The 22,197-nt window shown below is 41.4% G+C and overlaps 2 protein-coding genes across 6 annotated transcripts; both read left to right on the top strand.

The window, feature by feature from the left end:
• The first annotated feature begins 139 nt into the window (after positions 1–139).
• Positions 140–14,905, top strand: usp5 (ubiquitin specific peptidase 5 (isopeptidase T)). 3 transcript variants are annotated; one of them, XM_029736482.1, is made up of 20 exons: positions 140–657; positions 1,271–1,399; positions 1,974–2,037; positions 2,372–2,499; positions 3,080–3,225; positions 3,591–3,775; positions 4,046–4,140; positions 4,471–4,664; positions 4,846–4,917; positions 5,553–5,643; positions 7,265–7,390; positions 7,509–7,662; positions 9,407–9,581; positions 9,904–9,992; positions 10,268–10,453; positions 10,829–10,972; positions 11,246–11,388; positions 11,673–11,823; positions 12,222–12,306; positions 14,109–14,905. In XM_029736482.1, the coding sequence occupies exons 1-20, from the start codon at positions 550–552 to the stop codon at positions 14,200–14,202; spliced, it is 2,559 nt and encodes an 852-aa protein (XP_029592342.1). In that variant the 5' UTR covers positions 140–549; the 3' UTR covers positions 14,203–14,905. The 3 variants fall into 3 exon arrangements, with proteins under 3 accessions (XP_029592342.1, XP_029592335.1, XP_029592347.1); XM_029736475.1 differs by having other exon boundaries at positions 141–657; positions 1,971–2,037; XM_029736487.1 differs by having other exon boundaries at positions 142–657; positions 1,971–2,037; positions 10,268–10,396.
• An 814-nt stretch (positions 14,906–15,719) lies between these two features.
• cd4-2.2 (CD4-2 molecule, tandem duplicate 2) lies at positions 15,720–21,580 on the top strand. 3 transcript variants are annotated; one of them, XM_029736464.1, is made up of 10 exons: positions 15,869–16,235; positions 16,510–16,551; positions 17,745–17,793; positions 18,302–18,481; positions 18,651–18,788; positions 19,287–19,538; positions 19,624–19,728; positions 20,118–20,266; positions 20,585–20,652; positions 20,943–21,580. In XM_029736464.1, exons 3-10 carry the CDS (start codon positions 17,757–17,759, stop codon positions 21,010–21,012), a joined length of 999 nt encoding a protein of 332 aa, XP_029592324.1. In that variant the 5' UTR covers positions 15,869–16,235; positions 16,510–16,551; positions 17,745–17,756; the 3' UTR covers positions 21,013–21,580. The 3 variants fall into 3 exon arrangements, with proteins under 3 accessions (XP_029592307.1, XP_029592324.1, XP_029592316.1); XM_029736447.1 differs by lacking the exons at positions 15,869–16,235; positions 16,510–16,551 and adding an exon at positions 15,720–15,834; XM_029736456.1 differs by lacking the exon at positions 16,510–16,551.
• Positions 21,581–22,197: the final 617 nt, after the last annotated feature.

Raw genomic sequence — 22,197 nt, 5'->3', positions numbered from 1 at the left:
CATTGACATATTTGGGATTTGTGTGAAGTTCTCTTTCCACCCACGCGGTGGCAGTAGTTCATTTGGTGCCTTAAAACCCTGACATTTTCGCCTTCTCATCGTCGAGGTGGCGAGCCCTTAAACATGACCGTAATTACTGAAAAGGTTATGTGTGATATAAAGCAGATGTTGTGTATTTTGCCTATGCGTTTTATTGTATGTCTTTGTTAGAAGTTAAATAACGTTTTAATAGAGATTTGATTCATTGGCGATCTGAATTCATACTTAATTCATGTTTCTCTTTCACACACAACATCGCATAATTGTGCCGTAGTTTATACTCTATATATTACGATTACCACGATACCGGGTGCGTGCTATACGCGTTCGGCCTTGAGTCCACACAAACCGGGGAATCAAGCCATTCATTGGGAGGAAGACAGAGAGAGGGGAAGAGCAATACAAGCAGACAATATTCAAAGCTGGGGAATCAAAAGCTGGGGAATCAAAAGCTGGGGTCCAAACTCTGGAACAAGTGTCCGACTGGAAGGCAGAATTAGTTAGTTTGAGATGGCGGAGGTAAGCGAGGTTTTGATGTCGGTTCTGTCCACAATTCGAGTTCCGAGGCCCGGGGACCGTGTCCACAAAGACGAATGCGCCTTGTCATTTTCTTCTCCGGTGAGTAACCCATCTCATCGAACGTTATTAGCTTCGTATTAAACCTGTCTTTTATATTCGCGTTTTCTTTGGGGATGTTTAAAAAAAAAAAAGTATTAGGTGGGTAGTTTGCGCGTCACAACAATAGCTAGCTAACGCGTTAACTAGTTAGCTAACGTTACTGTAGCTGCATTGAGAAACGTTAACGTTAGCCAGCTAACATCTTTACCATTCAGCTAACGTTAGCTAGCTACTGTAACCAGAGGTTGTCAAATAATTTCCGACTATCATCATGACTAGTTTTCAATGAACTCGCAGTAACGTTACGAAGTTAGCCAACGTTATATTTCAAGTTTAACGCTAGCTAGCCAGTTGGCTAACTATGGCTGTCATTTGACGTGTCATTCCAACTGTTTGGCTAACTAACTTGCTAGTTAGCATGCTAGAAAATCACACTGTCATTTGTTGTCATGATAATCTTCAGTGTTGAGTTGGTCGCGTGGGAAACTTCAACTACTGTACCGTTACATCCAAAAGGTTGTTGTAAACTATCATCTGTCCAGTTACCAAGACAGCCAATGTAATTCCTAACCCTTTTAATGTTGTTCTCGCATTTATTTTATATTTTTTTTAGGAGAGTGAAGGAGGCTTATATGTGTGCATGAACAGTTTCCTTGGGTTCGGCAGCCAGTATGTGGATAGACACCACACCAGGAGCGGACAGCGGGCTTACCTGCACATGTCCCGGACCCGCAAAGCTCCGGTGAGTTACACGCTGTTCCTTCAAACCTTTTACTGAAGTCTCTGGCAGAGCCTAGCCAGCAGTAGAGGCACTTGTGGCTGCAGGTAGCCTAGCCAGCAGTAGAGGCACTTGTGGTGGCAGGTAGCCTAGTGGTTAGAGCGTTGGACTAGTAACCAAAAGGTTGCAAGATCGAATCCCCGAGCTGACAAGGTAAATATCTGTCCTTCTGCCCCTAAACAAGGCAGTTCATTGAAAATAAAAATTTGTTCATAACTGACTTGCCTAGTTAAGTAAAGGTCAAACAAAAATAGTGGCCACACAACAAACGCATTGAGTGCCAAATTTCAGTTGGTATCAAAATTATTGCTCTGTAGACAGTACAAAAGTAATATACCTTTACACAGTATGACAGGGAAGTGGCAGCATCTAATGACAATGAGCCATCAGGCCAGTTCAGCTGGTTTTAATGGCAGCTACTTCTGTTTGGTTTGCTCGACATCTCTATAAAACATTATGCACTATGAATGAACCACCTTTCTTGTGGATGGAGACATTCCACAATTCACTCAATTTGAACTGTCATTTTCCCCAGAAGGAAGATGAGGAGAACTCTGGATCCGGTGACCCACCCAAGAAGAAGCCAACCCGATTAGCCATAGGTAACAGCAGAGTTAACAGTAACACATTTTCAGCAGACAGGGCTATGAAGGTGCAAAGAACCCTGAAGCAGCCTTCAGGTAGCCTGGGTACCAGTCTGTTTCTACTAACATTCCACTCCTTGTATTCCATGTCATGACAAGCATGTGTTTAGCACATGATACAGAGTGGAATGATAGCTAAACATACTGGTACCCAGGCTAGCCTTTAGGGATGCTGACACCAACATTTTCCATTCTATCCGGTTGAAGCCAAAACTTTCAGAAATTACTCTGCCATGATAGATCAATGAAACTTATATCGTGTCTATTGACACTCCTCCTCTCTCTATCTCAGGTATCGAGGGAGGGTTCAACGTGGAGCAGGAGCAGTATGAGGAGGAAGTAAAAGTCGTCCTCTTCCCTGATAGACAGGAAGTTACATCCGATGACCTCGCCACCATGCCGGACCTTGTGAGAGAGCGGGTGAGACACTTTGTGGGTGAACACTTCAAGTGTTGCCTCAACTTTGCTAATTATCTCTTAAGAGTGTTGTGCATTTGTCTGTGTTTAGAAAGAGGCCCTATCATTGCCATGGGCATGTAGTTTTGAATCCCTTCATTCATAGTTAGTGCATCGGAAACTAACACGAATCTGCTTTTTTTTTTGTCAGAGGGAAGATGGAAATTAATTATAATATGTACTCTGCAAATTGACTACAGCTAAGCCCAAAAAGAGATTGTATTTGAAAATAATTGAGACACGATCACTTATTTTTGTTGTTGTTGTGGGGAATACTTGGGAACAGATTTCCTGAAGTAAACAAATTTTAGCTGAATTTAGTATTTTATTGGGGACCAAAAACTAACCCCCCCCCCCCCCCCCAGCCCCCCAAAAACATTTTTATATTTTTTTACAAAACTTTGAGGGACAAAAAAAACACTAGCGTCAGGGTTTTGGCCCACGGGCAGCCTGTTGACGACCCCTGCTCTCGGTATTACACTTCATATAAATTGACCATGCATTCTTGTTGTAACCACCTATAACCTTCTCTATATCCCTATAGGTATCTCTAGCCATGGCAGGGCTGATGTCTGCAGACTCAGTGTCTCATGCCCTGCAGGTGCAGCAGTGGGACGGCGAGGTGCGGGCGGAGTCCCGGCACGCCGTCGAACTCAAGCAGCTCGACAACGGCACCAAGATCCCTCCCAGGTGAGAGGCAGGTTAGGCTAGGTTGTTGTTCTGAGCTGGCATCGGCTAGAATGTCACGAGCACTCCAGCATTAAAGGAACTTACACGTTGACAATTTTCCTCCTTTTTGCTTCATAAATGTCCATTAATTTCATCATAGACTTGGACCGTATACAAGGTCTTATAGTGTAATTAATAGATTAAATAATGTATGTCAGTATGTAGCCTAAATAAATGTTTCAGTGAATGATCGTTAATTCTCTATCAATCCTTCTCCCTACGTCTTTCACTCCACCATTCAATGATTCTCTTTCTCTCTGGCTCTCCCCTCTCTCCCCACCCCTCTCCATCTCTTTTCCTCCTTTCGCTCCATCTCTGTCTTCCAGTGGTTGGCGGTGTGAGGTGTGTGACCTGCAGGAGAACCTGTGGATGAACCTTTCTGACGGAAGGGTGTTCTGCGGTCGCAGGTATTTCGACGGCTCCGGGGGGAACAACCATGCCCTCCTGCACTTCCAGCAGACGGGACACCCTCTAGCCGTCAAACTGGGCACCATCACCCCCGACGGAGCAGGTGATGGCAACACAATACGAATACTTGGACACTTGAAACAACACAATACCGTTTTTTATTTACCAAGTGCTTGTCACTAGTCCCAATATTCAAGCAGTCACCGAATCCCTATTGAGAAGCTTACCCTTATTATTGAAAGGGGAAGATTAAGAAGACACTGGCAAGGAAAGGACTCTGAGACTGAAGTCTGACTCGAAGACAGTTGTAACTGGGTTAGAGGCTGTATTCTTTGAGCTTTTGATGTCTGACTTGCTTCTGTGACATTTCCAGATGTGTACTCCTATGACGAGGATGACATGGTACTGGATCCAAAGCTCCCCGAACACCTGTCCCACTTTGGCATCGACATGATGACCATGGAAAAGGTAGGACTGTCGAAATCAGTAAAGATACAGGGTCTCGATGGGCAGGCTCTCCCTGCTGCAGTGTTGTGGTTTAAGGACTCTTCTTCTTTAGTGACAGACATTTTCCTTCAAGAATAAGGACTATACTTTTCCGTACTTGCCTTACCAGTGTTTTAGTGACAAAATTATGTTCAAAGCTGGCCTGGCCCCATATTTATTGTGTTATAACAACAAAATGAGAGATGGGGCTCATTGTGAGATCAGTCCTCTCCATCTGGTTCATCTGTCATTGTCTTTCCCGTTCCTTCCCCGTTTCTCTTCTCTCGCTCCTCGACACCTCTTCCCCTGCAGACGGAGCGTACGATGACGGAGCTGGAGATAGCGGTGAACCAGCGTGTGGGGGAGTGGGAGGTGATCCAGGAGTCAGGGGCCACCCTGCGGCCTCTGTCAGGCCCCGGCCTCACCGGCATGAAGAACCTGGGCAACAGCTGCTACCTCAACTCGGTCATGCAAGTCCTCTTCACCGTGCCTGACTTCCAGAGCAAGTCAGTAACCGTCTATCACTTCTACCTCTTAGTCTGCGTCCCAGATTCAATGCTATTCTTTTTCTAGTGCATTACTTTTGACCATTGGCCCTGAGATAAAGAGAAATTGAGACGGATTGTGAATAGAGTGCTGGAAAATACTCACGAAACCCCTCTGTCGTGTGTGTGTACCCCGCCTCAGGTACGTCTCCAACATTGACAAGATCTTTGATGAAGCTCCAAGCGACCCCACCCAGGACTTCAAAACCCAAGTGTGAGTTTCCACCAATGCTTCTTTTTTTTCAGTGTAACATGCACACACAAACTTAACGTTGTTAATCATTTCGCGCCAAACATAAATAAGGATTATGAAATCTGCCCTTTCCCAACAACCTTGAGACTACACACACCTGCGTCTGGAAGTAGCACAGAGTCGGGGTTATAACACGTGTATTCAAGGCTAGTCACACTGGCATACAACTGTTATGGCACACAAATGCATAGTCATTGGCACGGTGAGATGCATTTGTTATGCTGGATGGACAGTAGGTAATTGTCTAAAGGCCAGCCTTTCTCCACCAGATGTCACTAACTGTTCACTTATCTGAGCAAAAACAATCAATTTCTATGGCCACGGCTAGCATTAGATAAGATACGGGGATGGTAATTGTTAGCACTTATTTTTAAGTATTTGAAAAAAATGCAGGCTAAAAACCTATCTGCAGGCTATAATGTTGCCTTAGGACCAAATCTCCTTCAACACTTCCCCCTAATTTATAAGAGTTTTAAGAAATATAATTTCTCCCGATGGATCAGTAATTCCTGTTTTTATTATCCTCTATTTCTACATTTTTAAATGGATTTTATTCCTATGTTGTTTTGGTGTTCAACATATCTTCCTTATTTCAGAGCAAAGCTGGGCTATGGTCTGTTGTCGGGCGAGTATTCCAAACCAGCCCCTGACCCCGGAGAGGGCTCTGAATCCAGCTCTGAACCCAGAGTAAGTGAATGGAAGCACTGGAAGATTGTACGGAAGTTTTTTTAACCTTTAGGGGACCCCTTCCTGTTCTTATCCCGTTAACGGGATTGATTTTGACAACAGCCAGTGGAAAATCAGAGCGCCAAATTCAAAACAGCTAAAATCTCATAATTCCATTTTCTCAAACAATCAACTATTTTACCCCATTTTAAAGATAAACTTCTCGTTAATCCAACCACATTGTCCGATTTCAAAAAGGCTTTACGGCGAAAGCATAAAATTAGATTGTTAGGACAATTCCAACACAAGAAAAACCACACAGCCATTTTCCTAGCAAGGACAGGTGTCACAAATACCAGAAATTCAGCTAAAATTATGCACTAACCTTTGACGATCTTCATCAGATGACACTCCTAGGACATTATGTTACACAATACATGTATGTTTTGCTCGATAAAGTTCATATTTATATCCAAAAACAGCATTTAACATTGGCGCGTAATGTTGAGAAATGTTTTTCCTCCAAACCTTCCGATGAATGAGCACACATATTTGAGAACTCATCATAAACTTTGATCAATATAGAAGTGTTATGCACAGAATTATAGATACACTTCTCCTAAATGTAACCACTTTGTCAGATTTCAAAAAAGGTTCACGGTGAAAGCACAATTTGCAATAATCTGAGTACAGCCCAGAAGACACCAATAACAAGCAAACAGAAACCCGCCATCTTGGAGTCAATAAAACTAAGAAATTACATTATAAATATTCACTTACCTTTGATTATCTTCATCAGAAGGCACTCCCAGGAACCCCAGCTCCACAAATGTTCGATAAAGTTCATATTTATGTCCAAATAATCAATTTTGTTCGCGCGTTAGGTTCACTATATCCAAATCCACAGCGCGCATGCTTACTTAGTCCAGACGAAAAGTCAAAAAAGTTATACTACAGTTTGTAGAAACATGTCAAACGATGTATAGAATCAATCTTTAGGTTGTTTTTATCATATATCTTGAATAAAATTCCAACCGGACCTATCCGTTCTCTTTAGGAGTGAATATGAACTCAGCTCGCTCCCAAGTCCTTGCGCGTGACTGAGCCCATGCCTTATAATGGGACACCAACTTCCTTGTGCTGTTATTCCCATCAAATTCACCATAGAATCTTCAAACACCGTTCTAAAGACTGTTGACATCTAGTGGAAGCTTTAGGAAGTGCAAAATGAACCCTAAGTCACTGTATACAGTCAAGGCAATCACTTGAAAGAACTACAACCTCAGATTTTCCACTTCCTGCTTGACTTTTTCTCAGGTTTTTGCCTGCCATATGAGTTCTGTTATACTCACAGACACCATTCAAACAGTTTTAGAAACTTCAGAGTGTTTTCTATCCAAATCTACTAATAATATGCATATTCTAGTTTCTGGGCCAGAGTAGTAACCTGTTCAAATTGGGTACGTTTTTCATCCGGCCGTGAAAATACTGCCCCCTAGCCCCAACAGGTTTTAAGTCAGAATGCTAGCAACCGTAGCACTGGCGCCTCAAACACAAGGTTTTTCCAGTTGTGTTTACATTAAGTGATTGTGTGTTCACTTTCCATGTGTATTGTCTAAATAACACATTTTTTAATTTCCAGGGTGACCAGGTTGGCATAGCGGCACGCATGTTCAAAGCACTTATTGGGCGGGGCCACCCGGAGTTCTCCACCAATCGACAACAAGACGCCCAGGAATTCTTATTACACTTCATTAATATGGTGGAGGTAAAGTCATCCCTCTTTCATTCCATACTCCATCCCTTCTTTCCATCTTCTGTCATCAGATTTTTCCCTCCTGTTGTACCCCATTTTCTTAGTTTTGTTTTATTAACCTCCACCTCAGAGAAACTGTCGTTCGGGGGTGAACCCGTCTGAAGCCTTCCGTTTCCTGGTAGAGGAGAGGATTGTGTGTCAGCAATCACAGAAAGCAAAGTACACGCAGAGGGTGGACTACATCCTCCAGCTACCTGTGCCCATGGACCAGGCCACCAACACCGGTGAGGGGCTCATGTGAAATTTAGTTTGTCAGCGAGTCTACTTTTGCCCCATCAACTGCCCATGTTTTTTATTGATGCCTCATTAAATAAGTCAACCAACAAGTTTTTATAAGTCAAATACACTACCGTTCAAAAGTTTGTGGTCACTTAGAAATATCCTTGTTTTCCATGAAAACATACATGAAATGAGTAGGAAATATAGTCAAGATGTTGACAAGGTTTTAAATAATGATTTTTAATTGAAATAATAATTGTGTCCTTCAAACTTTGCTTTCATCAAAGAATCCTCCATTTGCAGCAATTACAGCCTTGCAGACCTTTGGCATTTTAGTTGTCAATTTGTTGAGGTAATCTGAAGAGATTTCACCCCATACTTCCTGAAGCACCTCCCACAAGATGGATTGGCTTGATGGGCACTTCTTACGGTCAAGCTGCTCCCACAACAGCTCAATAGGGTTGAGATTTGTTGACTGTGCTGGCCACTCCATTATAGACAGAATACCAGCTGACCGCATCTTCTGTAAATAGTTCTTGCATAGTTTGGAGCTGTGCTTTGGGTCATTGTCCTGTTGTAAAAGGAAATTGTCTCCAATTAAGCGCTGTCCACAGGGTATGGCATGGCATTGCAAAATGGAGTGATAGCCTTCCTCCTTCAAGATCCCTTTCACCCTGTACAAATCTCACACTTTACCATCACCAAAGCACCCCCAGACCATCACATTGCCTCCACCATGCTTGACCAATGGCGTCAAGCACTCCTCCGGCATCTTTGAATTTTTTCTGCGTCTCACGAATGTTCTTCTTTGTGGTGTGTGTGAACCTCAAACTTAGATTTGTCTGATCATAACACTTTTTTCCAATCTTCCTCTGTCCGGTGTCTGTGTTCTTTTGCCCATCTTAATCTTTTCTTTTTATTGGCCAGTCTGAGATATGGCTTTTTCTTTGCAACTCTGCCTAGAAGGCCATCATCCCGGAGTCGCCTCTTCACTGTTGACGTTGACTGGTGTTTTCCGGGTACTATTTAATGAAGCTGCCAGTTGAGGACTTGTGAGGTGTCTGTTTCTCAAACTAGACACCCTAATGTACTTGTCCTCTTGCTCAGTTGTGCACCGAGGCCTCCCATTCCTCTTTCTATTCTGGTAGAGCCAGTTTGCGCTGTTCTGTGAAGGGAGTAGTACACAGCGTTGTACGAGATCTTCAGTTTCTTGGCAATTTCTCGCGTGCAATAGCCTTCATTTTTCAGAACAAGAATAGACTGACGAGTTTCAGAAGAAAGTTCCTTGTTTCTGGCCATTTTGAGCCTGTAATTGAACCCACAAATGCTGATGCTCCAGATACTCAACTAAAGAAGGCCAGTTTTATTGCTCCTTTAATCATAATTGCAAAAGGGTTTTCTAATGATCATTTAGCCTTTTTAAAACTATAAACTTGGATTAGCTAACACAACGTGCCATTGGAACACAGGAGTGATTGTTGCTGATAATGGGCCTTTGTACACCTATGTAGATATTCCATTAAAAATCTGCCGTTTCCAGCTACAATAGTAATTTACAACATTAACAATGTCTACACTGTATTTCTGATCAATTTCATGTTATTTTAATGGACTAAAAATGTGCTTTTCTTTCAAAAGCGAGGACATTTCTAAGTGACCCCAAACTTTTGAACGGTAGTGTATATTCTTCATAAAATAACATTTATTTAAATGTAAAAAATAAAGTATCTCTCTCTGTCTCTCTATCAGAGGAGCTGCAGGAGGCTGAGCGTCGGCGTGAGGAGGCAGACTCGTCGGGAGCCCCTCCCCCCGCCCCGGTGCGCGCCTGTATCCCGTTCACAGCGTGCATGGCGGCGCTCAGCGAACCGGAGACGCTCACAGACTTCTGGAGCTCCGCCGCGCAGGCCAAGACCACCGCCACCAAGTATGACAACGCACACGATTCACTCAGTCAATCAATCTATCAATCAGTTTCCCGGTCAATGACATGTATTTCCCAACTCCAGTCCACGAGTACCCACCACAGCACACATTTTTGTTGTAGCCCCGGACAGGCACGCCTGATTCAACTTGTCAACTAATCATCAAGCCCTCAATGAGTTGAACCCCCAACAGCAAAAAAAATGTGTGCTGTTGGGGGGACTTGAGTTGTAAAACACTGAATTAAATCATCCATCCATCAATGCATTTTCCTTGGGAAAATGTAGTTTAATTAGTCTCCCTCTCTCTCTTCATCCTTCTTTCAGGACCACCCGCTTTGCCTCTTTCCCTGACCACATGGTGATCCAGGTTAAGAAGTTCACTTTTGGACAGGACTGGGTCCCCAAGAAACTGGGTGAGGAGTCTGCTCTGCACACAGTGTAAACAAGGTCTACGTGATCTTCTGTATTGAATAGAATTGTATTGTCATTTACATACGCATGCAACATCTACACCTGTGGGTTATCACAGACGCTATCAGTTAAATTCAAGTGTGAAATTCCCCTGTAGTTGCTTGACAAGTCCAAGGAACCACAGATGAAATGACTTTTCCATTAATGGGAGAACTGAAACGTTGGCTTAATGTGGCACAGTCCCGGTCAGCTAAATAATGTTTGTTTGTCCCTGCAGACGTGAGCATCGACGTTCCCGACACGCTGGACCTGACTGCGCTCCGTGGGACCGGCCAGCAGCCGGGGGAGGAGCTTCTGCCAGAGGTGGCCCCACCCCCTCTCATGACCCCTGACGTGGAGGTCAAAGGTATCCTGGGTTCCCACGGCAACGAGGAGGATGACTCGCTCTACTCCCCACTACTGTGTCAGTCTGTCTTTCTTTTCTGATCTTCCCTTCCTTCATCCTGTCGTCCCGTCACCGTCTTTTCCTTTCTTCTTTCCCGCTTTTATGTTTTCTCCGTGTTTTTGTGTTCAAATCTTTTTTGAAATTTAGGTTTTGTATTTTCAGTGAGGTGATGTGAGTTATCATTTCAATTCTATAGTGGGAAAGAGACTTGGTTTGCTCTTATTGTTCACAATATGAGTTTAGTATGGTTTGCCAACATGTGGTTTTATTTCGTTGTCCGTCTCCAAATGTCCAGTTTCTCAGCAGTTAGGACCATTCATGACATCCTTATTGTTGCAGCCGTCTGTTGAGTGCATCCAGATAATTAGACCCTGTCCTCTCTCTCGCTCTCAGCCCCAGTCCTGGACGACTCCACCGTGTCCCAGTTGTGTGAGATGGGATTCCCACTGGAGGCCTGCAGGAAGGCTGTGTACTATACTGGGAATACTGGAATCGACGCAGCCATGAACTGGGTCATGGGCCACATGGACGACCCAGGTGGGTCATTGAGGATCAGTTGTGCCAAATATACCATCAAACACGTGTGTCTGTCATGGATGTAGGTCTGTAAGTGGGTGGTGTTTGTTGAGAAATGTAAGTGATTTAATTAGATGGTATGGACTGCCATGTGTTTGAACATGAAGTAGAACCAGTCAGTAATTCCCAGCAATGTTACTCGCGTTCTACAATAGTAATTTCACGACAGCATGTCATTGATTTCATTATGAACGTTATATTCACGTCCCCCCCCCCATCTGTGATTGGCTGCAGATTTCTCCGCTCCCATGGTGTTGCCAGGCACCAGCTCCGCTCCCGGAACCACGCCCACAGAGAGCGTTTCTGAGGAGCATCTAGCAACCATCGTCTCCATGGGCTTCAGCCGAGACCAGGCCACGCGAGCACTGAGGGCCACGGTGAGACAGTGTTTCCCTTAACATTACTACCCTTCACGTCTAGCACTGCTGTAGTGACAGCACTCCTTGATGTTGCTTCAAAGAAATAATACCAAAACTGCAGTGAGATTTCACACATGCTCAGTAGCTGTATTCACCTCGTGGAATTTACTGATATGATTAGACCTTTGGCACAATATACTCTATTCTAGCACATGGTTGAAGTTCACACTCATTTGTGCTGCTGGTCAGGTCTCCAACCTTTAACCAAGTGGTCTCTCCTATCCCTCTCTCTCCTCTTCCAGAGTAACGTCCTAGAGCGCGCCGTGGACTGGATCTTCTCCCACCTGGATGATCTAGAGTCCATGGAAGTTTCGGAGGGGGGCCGCTCGGCCGCCGAGAGCGAGGGGTCCAGGGAGCCCCCTCCTGGGCCTAAAGTCCGAGACGGACCCGGCAGTAAGTCAACAGTGAGAGGAAGGGGGTGAAGGGAATGCGTTCAGTTTGGGTTGGATGTTTGAACATATTTTAATATTCTCTTCAAAGCATCTGTTTAAAAACATTTTTTTATAAGAACAGGTATGCACTCCCAGAAAACAAAGAATATACTTATTTTTTTCCCCCCAACATGTATTGGTTAATGACTTACTCTTTGTGGAAAGCATATTAAATGTGTTTTGACAATGAGCAGACTCCAAATTGTTGTCTGTCCATATCTTTCAATTTGAAAAACCCTCTGTATTCAAATCGATGTCCATTTGCAGTATAGATGCACACTGTCACTGATGTCTCCACTTTGCATGTCTTGATTTTTCTCCTCTATCCCCCCCACTCCTCTCCCTCCCCCTCTCTTCCAGAGTATGAGCTGTTTGCCTTCATCAGTCACATGGGCACGAGCACTATGTGCGGCCACTACGTCTGCCACATCAAGAAGGACCAACAGTAAGCGCCATTCTCTTTCATTTCATATAGAAGAAACCACTCCTTTATACACACTGGAGGTCGACCGATTATGATTTTTCATTGCCGATACCGATTTATTGGAGGACCAAAAAAAGCCGGTACCGATTAATCGGCAGATTCTTTTTTTTTTTTTTTTGTAATAATGACAATTACAACAATACTGAATGATCACTTATTTTAACTTAATATAATACATCAATAAAATCAATTTAGCCTCAAGTAAATAATGAAACATGTTCAATTTGGTTTAAATAATGCAAAATAATGTGTTGGGGAAGAAAGTAAAAGTGCAATATGTGCCATGTAAAAAAGCTAAGGTTTAAGTTCCTTGCTCAGAACATGAGACCATATGAAAGCTGGTGGTTCCTTTTAACATGAGTCTTCAATATTCCCAGGTAAGTTGTAGGTTGTAGTTATTATAGGAATTATAGGACTATTTCTCTATATACGATTTGTATTTCATATACCTTTGACTATTGGATGTTCTTATAGGCACTTTAGTATTGCCAGTGTAACAGTATAGCTTCCGTCCCTCTCCTCGCTCCTACCTGGGCTCGAACCAGGAACACATTGACAACAGCCACCCTCGAAGCAGGGTTACCCATGTAGAGGAAGGGGAACAACTACTCCAAGTCTCAGAGCGAGTGACGTTTGAAACGCTATTACATTTACATTTAAGTCATTTAGCAGACGCTCTTATCCAGAGCGACTTACAAATTGGTGCATTCACCTTATGATATCCAGTGGAACAACCACTTTACCACCCGCTAACTAGCTAGCCATTTTACATCGGTTACACCAGCCTTATCTTGGGAGTTGACAGGCTTGAAGGGGTGGGTATAATTTGTGGAACGTTCCAACAGGAATCTGTTCCAAAAAAACGTAAAGTAAAAGGTTGCCAACCAACAATGCATACAAAGTAGCAACGCATACAAACCTAGCTAACTAGCTGCTGAATAGGCATCAACTCACCACGTAGCTTATTCTTAATGTTTGTCTACAGGCATCCAGAGTGAGGACAGACATTTTTCGGAATAAACGTGATGAGTGAAAAACGCAATGAAATAGACCACTCACTACCCGGTATCTTATTCTGCCGCTATACAACTTTGTATGCGTTGTTTTTTGGCAACCTTGTTATTTACGAAGTTTTTGGAATAGATTCCTGTTGTAACGTTCCACAAATTATACCCACCCGGCTTGAAGTCATAAACAGCTTGAAACACAGTGAAGAGCTGCTTTCAAAACGCACGAAAGTTCTGTCTGAATGAATGCTTACGAGCCTGCTGGTGCCTACCATCGCTCAGTCAGACTGCTCTATCAAATCATAGACTTAATTATAACATAACACACAGAAATACGATATGGTCGAATCCGGAAACTATCATCTCATCTCGTGGAGTGCAACGTAAGGCAGATGGTTAGAGCGTTGGACTAGTAACCAAGGTTGCAAAAAACGAACCCTCCTGAACAAGGCAGTTAACCCCCGTTCCTAGGCCGTCATTGAAAATAAGAATGTGTTCTTAATCTGACTTGCCTAGTTAAATAAAGGTGTAAAAAATATATATATATAAATAAAAAATTATCGGTGGCCAAAAATACCGATTGTTCTGAAAAGTTGAAATCGGCCCTAATTAATCGGCCATTCCGATTAACCGGTCGACCTCTAATTGAGATTCTGTGGTTATAACAATCTAGACAAAGCTTTAAAGTACTGTTTCTTGTCTTCTCATGTCTGTCTGTGCCTTTTTTCTTTCTCTTCCCTCTTCTCTCACTCACAGGTGGGTTATATTTAACGATCAGAAAGTGTGTGCCTCAGAGAAGCCACCCAAGGACTTGGGTTACCTCTACTTCTACCGGAGAGTCACCGAGTGAACGGAGGGGAGGGGGCAGAGTTTCACTTAGGGAGGGGAAGAGGGTTGCTAACATGTACACACTGTCACACACTGAGCTACTAAGAATGCTCTGACACAAGCTTCTGAACTGACAAATGTAGGCTTTAAATAAATACACTTTTCTTACAGCTATGTACGCAGACACAGGCAGGTGGAATGGATGGGGTGTTTAAAGGAGAAGTGTCTTTTTTTTTCTTTTTCGTTCACTTTTACAATAAACATGGTAATGTTGGTGGAAGGCTGCTGGTGTATTCACCACTTCTAAGTCTATACTCATCTTGCAACTGACACCAATCAACTCATAATAGATACTGGTATCATTATACAGTATCTAATGCAACAATGTTCCCACCCCCCTCTTCCCTGAACAACATGCCACTCATCTCTTATTGACTAGCATCTGTTGTATTGTCATTGCTTCTTAAGCCAAGCACCGCCTCCCTTCTCTCCCCCTTCTGTGTTCCGACATGGCATTTTCATAAGTTCGGCGTCCACAGTAATAGAGAGAGTTAATATACAAAATGTTTTAATAAAATGTGTGTTTAAAAAAAGCTAAACCAAACTGGTTGTTCTTTCAAGTGTGGTGAGGGTGATATCTGGCTGATTTTTGTTTTGTTTGTTTTGTTAAAATAAATAACTTTGTTACTTCTGCTGTAACAAAATAAAGATGTCTTTCTGCTGCCCCTGCTTGTTGTGTGATTGTTGAGATGGATGTGACTGGTCATCTAGTGGCCCTGCTGCACTGGGTCCTTACTGAAGAGCCAGGGACACCAGCTGGGTCATGGTGGTCTGCACTGGCATCAGGCCACAGGCTCAACATCTTCCTGAGGGTTGTTGCACAACGGACACATGGTGAGAGTGCAAACAGGTCTTGTCTTCATCATTGTGTGGATTGGTGGGGGGTTAATTGGTTGATATCGGCTATACCTGACGCCATACTGCATTGTGACTCATTTTATGTTTGCTGTTACTAGGATCTTCAAAGAACTAATTTAGTAGTCTTTCAGGTGTGTATATCTTCATGACCACATGCATGGAAGACACAAGGCCATCCCATTGATTAATATCAGTTTTGCCATTCGATTTATTTGGATGATAGGCCGGAAAAAAGACAATATCCGACTTTTATTTGCTTTAATAGCATGGTTTTATGAGGTAGATTTTTAAAGTAGGCTACTATTGATAATGCAAAAGCACATACTTTAATTACATTAGACGTTCAGGTGGTATCACTGTCAAGTTCACGTTATAAAGGATAATCACAAAGTATGTCACGATCCTTGTTAGCTATATATGCAGTCAGTCAGCGCAAATGCTATGTTTCCCATAAACAGCACATTTTGCAGATTGCACGTTTAATAGTAGGAGGCCATTTCCTATGAAGTTGGGTCACTGTGGTGGAAGGTAAATACAGAATCAAATAAGGAGTTTGCAAATGCGCAGGCAGGTAGCATGCGAAAACCCACAATCTTTCCAAAGTGCAGAATTTTTTTCTTCGATCTCATTCCGCTCTACTGTCACTATCCTCAACGCATACTCATTAGTGTAGTGTCGCGAAAGGATTTTTTTCTCAGATTTTTGCAACCTAAGACGTTTTGAGAATCCATTTCAGGTAAATAACAAATCAGATCAGGTAATATGAATGTTCCCATATGTTTGTCGGAGCTAGTTCAGTTACATGGGCTATATGTTTTTTGTACCCAGAGAGGAGAGGAGTTTTATTCTTTTTTTTTTTACGTGGGAAATGCTGAAGGCGAGAGGGGACGGATAATCAACTTTTAACAGTTGAATTTAGACACAACTATATTGCACAAATCCATTTTTCTGGACGAAGCCAGCCTAAATATTTTGGTTTCATTTTGTTAAGACACTCCCGGACCGGACAAAAATTTGATTAACGCAGATGCTTCTTAGTTGGGGTGTGGGAAGAGTCTGACTTCAGGGAAATGGCAGTTAACACACTGCATTTAGACAACCAAACGCCTATTTAGACCGAATCACCATCTCTTCAAAGTAAGTTACTAATATAGTCCAGTTTGTCACATTCTCTATGAAATGGGCATTAAATGATCTGTAATGTATTGTAGTGAGCTTTGAAAATATTGATATATGTCGATTTTAAAGTGTTTAAAATGTTCATGATGGTAGTATGATTAACTAAAGAAAATCTACATTTTCATCAAGTTTTTGGCATTTTTATATTTACTTTTTTAAAATACAAATATTAACAGACAAAAACACCAACATATTTCAAAACTGATAGGTAGATGCAAAAATTTCGTTTCAGCCTGTGGTGCCTGGCCTTACAACTGTTGAATCTCCACGATCAGTAAGCTATTATAATGTTCCATAACACACAAGGAAATGTAGGCTGTTTCATTAACTTGAATAATTATATGTGTAAAAATATTAGTTCTAGCAAATGAATAGCTCTTTATCAATAGTATATCGATTAGATATTGTAGCATAGGCTTTTATCGAACAGGCATCTACGTTTATAACCGTGTTTTAATTGTTAGGCTACTTTGCAAATAAATAAGCCATAGATTAACAGCGTACTCAATAGCCTACACAATACCAAACAATAATTGTCTGTAGCCTATCACTCTTTGTGAGTTCATCAAGGTGAGATAATACATCATGATAATACGAATCTAAGATTCATTTGGCTACTGCAATTTTGTCAATTTTGAACATTGTTAAGTAGCCTCTAATTCACCTCTGTGAATAGCATGGTATTCAGATATAGGCTTTGTGGAATAATTTGTGGAATAATTATTATCATTATAAATAACTGGGTCTTAATTTAATTAAGTTGGTCAAGTAAAAGGTGAATATTGTAAAGTAGTAAAGCATTGCCCCAAATACTAATACAGCTCTAATAAATTATGTTATTATGATCAATCTGAATTAAACAAATAGTGAAAATTAGTTAATTATATACAATCACTATTTACTAAAACAATTGAGGAGTGGTAGATTACTTATTGTTATTCAATAAACCATCTTCAGAGAAATATCATTCCTGAAAACATGTAACTAATATTATACTGTAAATTATAATATTCACTACCTTTGTTGTTATCGGTTAGAGAGGCCTATATGCTTATTAATGTTATTATATATAAATCTACCTGTTATTGAAATGTGTGAAATGTTTGGAGTAAGTTCTGAAAATAATGAAAACATAGAAAAGAGTCCAGCCCTGCTCAGACAACTATTATCACATCTCTAGTCGTGCAAAGAAACGTTTGACACTTTTGACTTTTTTCACAGATAAATGTTTGATTTTTGTAGACATATATAACTGTTAGAGAGAGAGAGAGTGAGGGAGAGGAAGTAGCCATGTGGTTAGAAACCACAAGTTCGCTCAAACAGAAGCTGTGTACTGAAGCCAAACAAAAGTTTAAGATAATTTTTATAGAATATATTTAACATTTTAGATGTTTCAAAGTGACAATCTCTCCTTAAAATGTTCTATGCATTTTGACTGCAAGGATGTCATTTAAATTTGTATTCCAGATTTCAGATAAAATGTCCAATATGAAGACTTTGTCCTGGTGTGTGTTTGGTGGGTAAAGATCTACACTACATGATTGAAATATTAAAATGTTATTGTATTCATTTTACTCTTAATTTTACCCTTCTCACACACACACACACACACACCTCTTTCTCTTCTCTCTCTTTCTATTAAATTCAAAGGGATTTATTGGCATGGGAAACATATGTTTACATTGCCAAAGCAAGTGGAATAGACAATTAACAAAAGGGAAATAAACAAGGGAAATAAAATAATCAGAAATGAACAGTAAACATTACACTCACAAAAGTTTTAAAATAATACATACATTTCAAATGTTATATTGTTGGCTGTGTACAGTGTTGTAACAACGTGCAAATAGTATGAAAGAGAAAATAAATCAACAGATATCTCTCTGAATTCAATTTCAATTCAGTATGCTTTATTGAAATGGAAAGTCAATAATAAATAATAATACGAGTAACAGAAGTACTTAAATAATAATAAAGTGATTGCAGTACTTTCTCTCCCTCTATCCCTCTCTTTCTCCGCTCAGCCCTGTGTATTCTCCACGTGGTGGGTGAGGTGATCTACAAGAGAATTGGTCTGCCTGTCTATATTGATTGTGGAGTCAAGACGTCTAACAAGGATGTAGAGTGGAGACATAAAGCTGTGGGTGGAAGTGAATCTGTGTTGATCGTGGACATTAATGGGAAGAGTGGCAAGCAGCGGAAAGGTGGATAGAAAAGAGCTCATTATAAAGAAATACATTGGTTATTTCATGCAAAAGTAGCAGTAAAAATAAGTGTTTCCTAATATACTGCATAGGTCATATGCAGTATAACAAATGTATACATGGCGTTTTGTACGTGTTCATTACAGTCCTTGTCTTTTCCCCATGTCAGGAAAGGCTCCCATGGTTGAAAGGGCGAAAATGAGAGGGGACAAGCTGGAAATCTCTGCTCTACAGGGTGGTGACGCCGGACTTTTCATCTGTATAGTGGACAGGAAAGCGATGGATCACAGACTCGACATTGTCACAGGTGTCACTCCGCATAGGGTTATGGGGGTGTCTAGCAAGTGAATGTGGACACCAGTCCTGCAAACTAGCAGTTTTTATAGCAGTGATAGTGAAGTGATATTATTATTGCTAGTACATTTGAAGGACACCACCCAAGCAGATCTGGGTTCAAATGCTATTTGAAATCATTTCAAATGCTGTATCTGTGCTTGATTGAGCTTCCATGTTGCAATGGAACCAATAGAAACGTCTCAAAAGTGCAATCCCCATCCACTTAGCACTCCAGGCAGGCTAAAGCTAATATAATATTTAAAATAGTGTTTGAACCCAGGTCTTCACCAGAGGTAAATTCTAATGGAAGAATTCATGTGGCGAAAGCTTCCATGTTCAATTTAGACATTTCTCCCTCTGTCTCTTCTCTCCCTATCTTTTCCTCCTCTCGTTCTTTTCATACGCTACCCCTCCCTCTTTATTTTCCCTCCCTCTCCCTTCCTCCCCCCCCCCCCCCTGTCTGAACCAGTCAATGTCCACCCCTCCAATGTCCTCATCCAAGGCACCAATGCTATCCTCGAGTGCCAGGTGACAGGAGTGGACCCCTTGCCCAGTGTGGAGTGGCTTAGTCCAGGTGGAAAGGCGGCAGGGGCCCCTGTACGACCTGGCTTTGGGAATGTCTCTTTCAGCCCTGTGGCCCTGTCAGACACAGGAGAATGGACATGTCAGATTACTCAGAATGGGATGACACACAACGAGACTCAGACCATCAACGTGAAAAGTAGGTAATAGGTGGTTTTGGTAGCATCCCCAATACAACGATGATAAAAATGAATATAACAATGCTTTTGTCATTTCTCTCCCAGGTTTGTTGACTGCTAAACCCCTCTTGCCGGTGGAGGGCCAAAATGATGGACAGGGGCACAGTGGACCTAACTCTGATGTAAACACAGTGACAACTTGCTATCACTGTGAGTATCACTACTTTATGAACACTGTATACTGATTCATAGTTCCATTTTCATCATGGTGAAGGTATTGGAAGCTCCTACTTTTTTCAATCTCTCCTTAACATTGGTCAATTCAGGGTGGGAGGAGGGGTTGTTCAGAAAGTAAAAACAAAAAAATACTTTATTGTTTCTCATTAATCTAATGTGATTCAATAAAATCAATTACTCACAAAATAAACTACATTCTATCTCCACACCATTTGACAGATAGGGGACAAATCCTAACTTGAGAAACCAGTGTGAAATGCCAAATTTCGAGTCAACCGTGCATTGACGTCAATACGGAGATTTTGTAGTGAGTGCCCCATCGAGGTCTTCACTGAGGCGCTCCCTGGTTGTGTGTCTCTCAGGTACCAAAGGCAGCCAGCAGCCCGATGAGGGGATGTCCATGCTGGGCTTAAGCCTGTGGGTGTGGGTGGCAATGGGAGCAGGTTGCCTGGTCGTGGTCTTACTCCTGGTGACCATTGTTCTCCTGCACCGCAGGAACAAAAGAATGAAGGTAAGGAGGGGGGGGATCAATGAAAATGTCACTGCCAAACTTATAACCCAAAGTGATCCATAAGCAATATATGTTTATATATATCTTTTAAGTCCGTGCTACAGAAAGCTGTATCGGTCTGCTAATACAAGACTAGTAAAGGAAATATATTTTTATTAATATCTTTTTTTAATTCAGATTTTCAGGGGGTGCTGCAGCACCCATACTTCCCACGGCTATGTCTATAACCCAATTAAATATTTATTTTGTTATATTCAAGTGGAGCAAGTGCTTAACAGCAAATGAAAGAGAAAGACAATACTTGTTTTTCTCCCTCAGAGAAGAGACCGGAAGGTGAAGAACATCAGAGAGCCTCTGAAGTCCAACAACTACTGCCAGTGTAACCGGTAGCTACTCTATTGCTATATCTAGTAGAATCATAGAAGGGAATTCCTGCACACTGTGTATTCCTGAACGGTCACATAGACCGGGTATTTTTCAAACCTCCCCTTTAAAATTTGTTGTAGCTCTGAACTAGCTCACTTGATTCGCCTATTCAAGTGCTTGATGATTAGTTTACAAGTTGAATCAGGTTTTCCGGCTATGGAAATAATAGTTAAAATACATGGGACTGTGTAATATAAAGTAGTTAGTGATACATTGTCAAGTTTAATATTGTAACACATGTATTTCACAGCACGCTAGTGGGTCCACCTCAGAGGACACAGAGAGAGAAGCCTTTGGCTGTACCACGGAAACAGCGCTGATGGAGCGGAGTATTATGGGCTGGAACATGCTTGATCGACGACACAGGGTGGATGGAAAAATGATAGAGAGAGAGAAAAGTAGTCTTACACAGAGAGATCCAAGGGAGAGAGAGGGAGAGAGGGGGGGAGATCATGTAAATGGTCTTATGTCTGTTTCAAAAACACGAATGATGAAATTATATAAACTGAAAATCACGTATTGAAGAAAGAAACAAGCAATGTTATTCTTACCTATGTTACTGAATGTCATCTGACGTCTTTCCAGCATTGTCAGGCCATCCTCTACTGCATTGCATCTTTGTACTTAGATAGTATTCAATGATTATTCATTTTCACACAAAGCCTCAGACTTATACCGTACGGTTTTAGAAGGATTTTGCAATGATTCTTGCTGTTATATTGTTCAGCGTGGCATATTTACAGACGTTACAATTTTGTGAACTTTATGGCTACTTTTTTTTTTAAATACCTGCTTGTTATATTATGAATTGATATACCTGTTCAATTCATGTGTTTTCTTGTTGAAGGGAATGAAGATCATATAAATCAATAAAGCATATTTTTTGGAGTCTCGTCTCATTTTTAATGAGTATACTTTTTACTTGAGTCTTTTTTACACTTACTTCAGCCTCCTATTACATACATTCTAGTAGCGTTGTCCGTGGTTACGCTTCACTTAACTGGTGCAGTAGAGTGCAGACAGCTGTCATTGACAATGTAGACTCCAACCATGTCGAGTGATGTCTTGGGAATGCGAGTCTAGTAAAAAACAGTATGTCTGTGTGTGTGTGTAAAAAAAAGTACCAAATTGTCATACCTTAGTAAATGTAAAGATACCTTGATAGAAAATGACTCAAGTAAAAGTGAAAGTAACCCAGTAAAATACTACTTGAGTAAAAGTCTAAAAAGTATTAGGTTTTAAATATAATTAAAATCTCAAAGTCGAAGCTGTCGAAGCTAACAGATGGAAGTGTTTTAAGATGATCATACCATTGATAATTTAGAATTTTAGGACCCCTTTAGGTATCAAAAATGATGATAATTTTTTTATATAAAATATTGAATTTGGCCTTTACTACTATAGCCCATAGAAACACATTGTCGTTGGTAATGGAGGACCAAAACGCAGCAGGTATGTGTAAGCTCATCTTGACGTTTATTAACTCAGAATGAACGTACAAAAAT

This window comes from Salmo trutta, chromosome 3 (assembly GCF_901001165.1).
Source record: "Salmo trutta chromosome 3, fSalTru1.1, whole genome shotgun sequence".
NCBI lineage: Eukaryota > Metazoa > Chordata > Actinopteri > Salmoniformes > Salmonidae > Salmo > Salmo trutta.
Note: the sequence above shows the minus strand (reverse complement) of the source record. Positions and strands in the feature narration are given on the sequence as shown.

What these genes read in the sequence shown, in the direction of transcription:
- usp5 (XM_029736475.1), top strand. Translation starts at nt 550, where the DNA reads ATGGCGGAGGTAAGCGAGGTTTTGATGTCGGTTCTGTCCACAATTCGA. An exon ending in CGGACCTTGTGAGAGAGCGG is followed by an intron (nt 2,500 to 3,079) that starts GTGAGACACTTT and finishes ATATCCCTATAG; the next exon opens with GTATCTCTAGCCATGGCAGG. An exon ending in GGGCCACATGGACGACCCAG is followed by an intron (nt 10,973 to 11,245) that starts GTGGGTCATTGA and finishes GATTGGCTGCAG; the next exon opens with ATTTCTCCGCTCCCATGGTG.
- cd4-2.2 (XM_029736447.1), top strand. Translation starts at nt 17,757, where the DNA reads ATGTCCAATATGAAGACTTTGTCCTGGTGTGTGTTTG. An exon ending in TTTGTCCTGGTGTGTGTTTG is followed by an intron (nt 17,794 to 18,301) that starts GTGGGTAAAGAT and finishes TTCTCCGCTCAG; the next exon opens with CCCTGTGTATTCTCCACGTG. An exon ending in AACTACTGCCAGTGTAACCG is followed by an intron (nt 20,653 to 20,942) that starts GTAGCTACTCTA and finishes TGTATTTCACAG; the next exon opens with CACGCTAGTGGGTCCACCTC.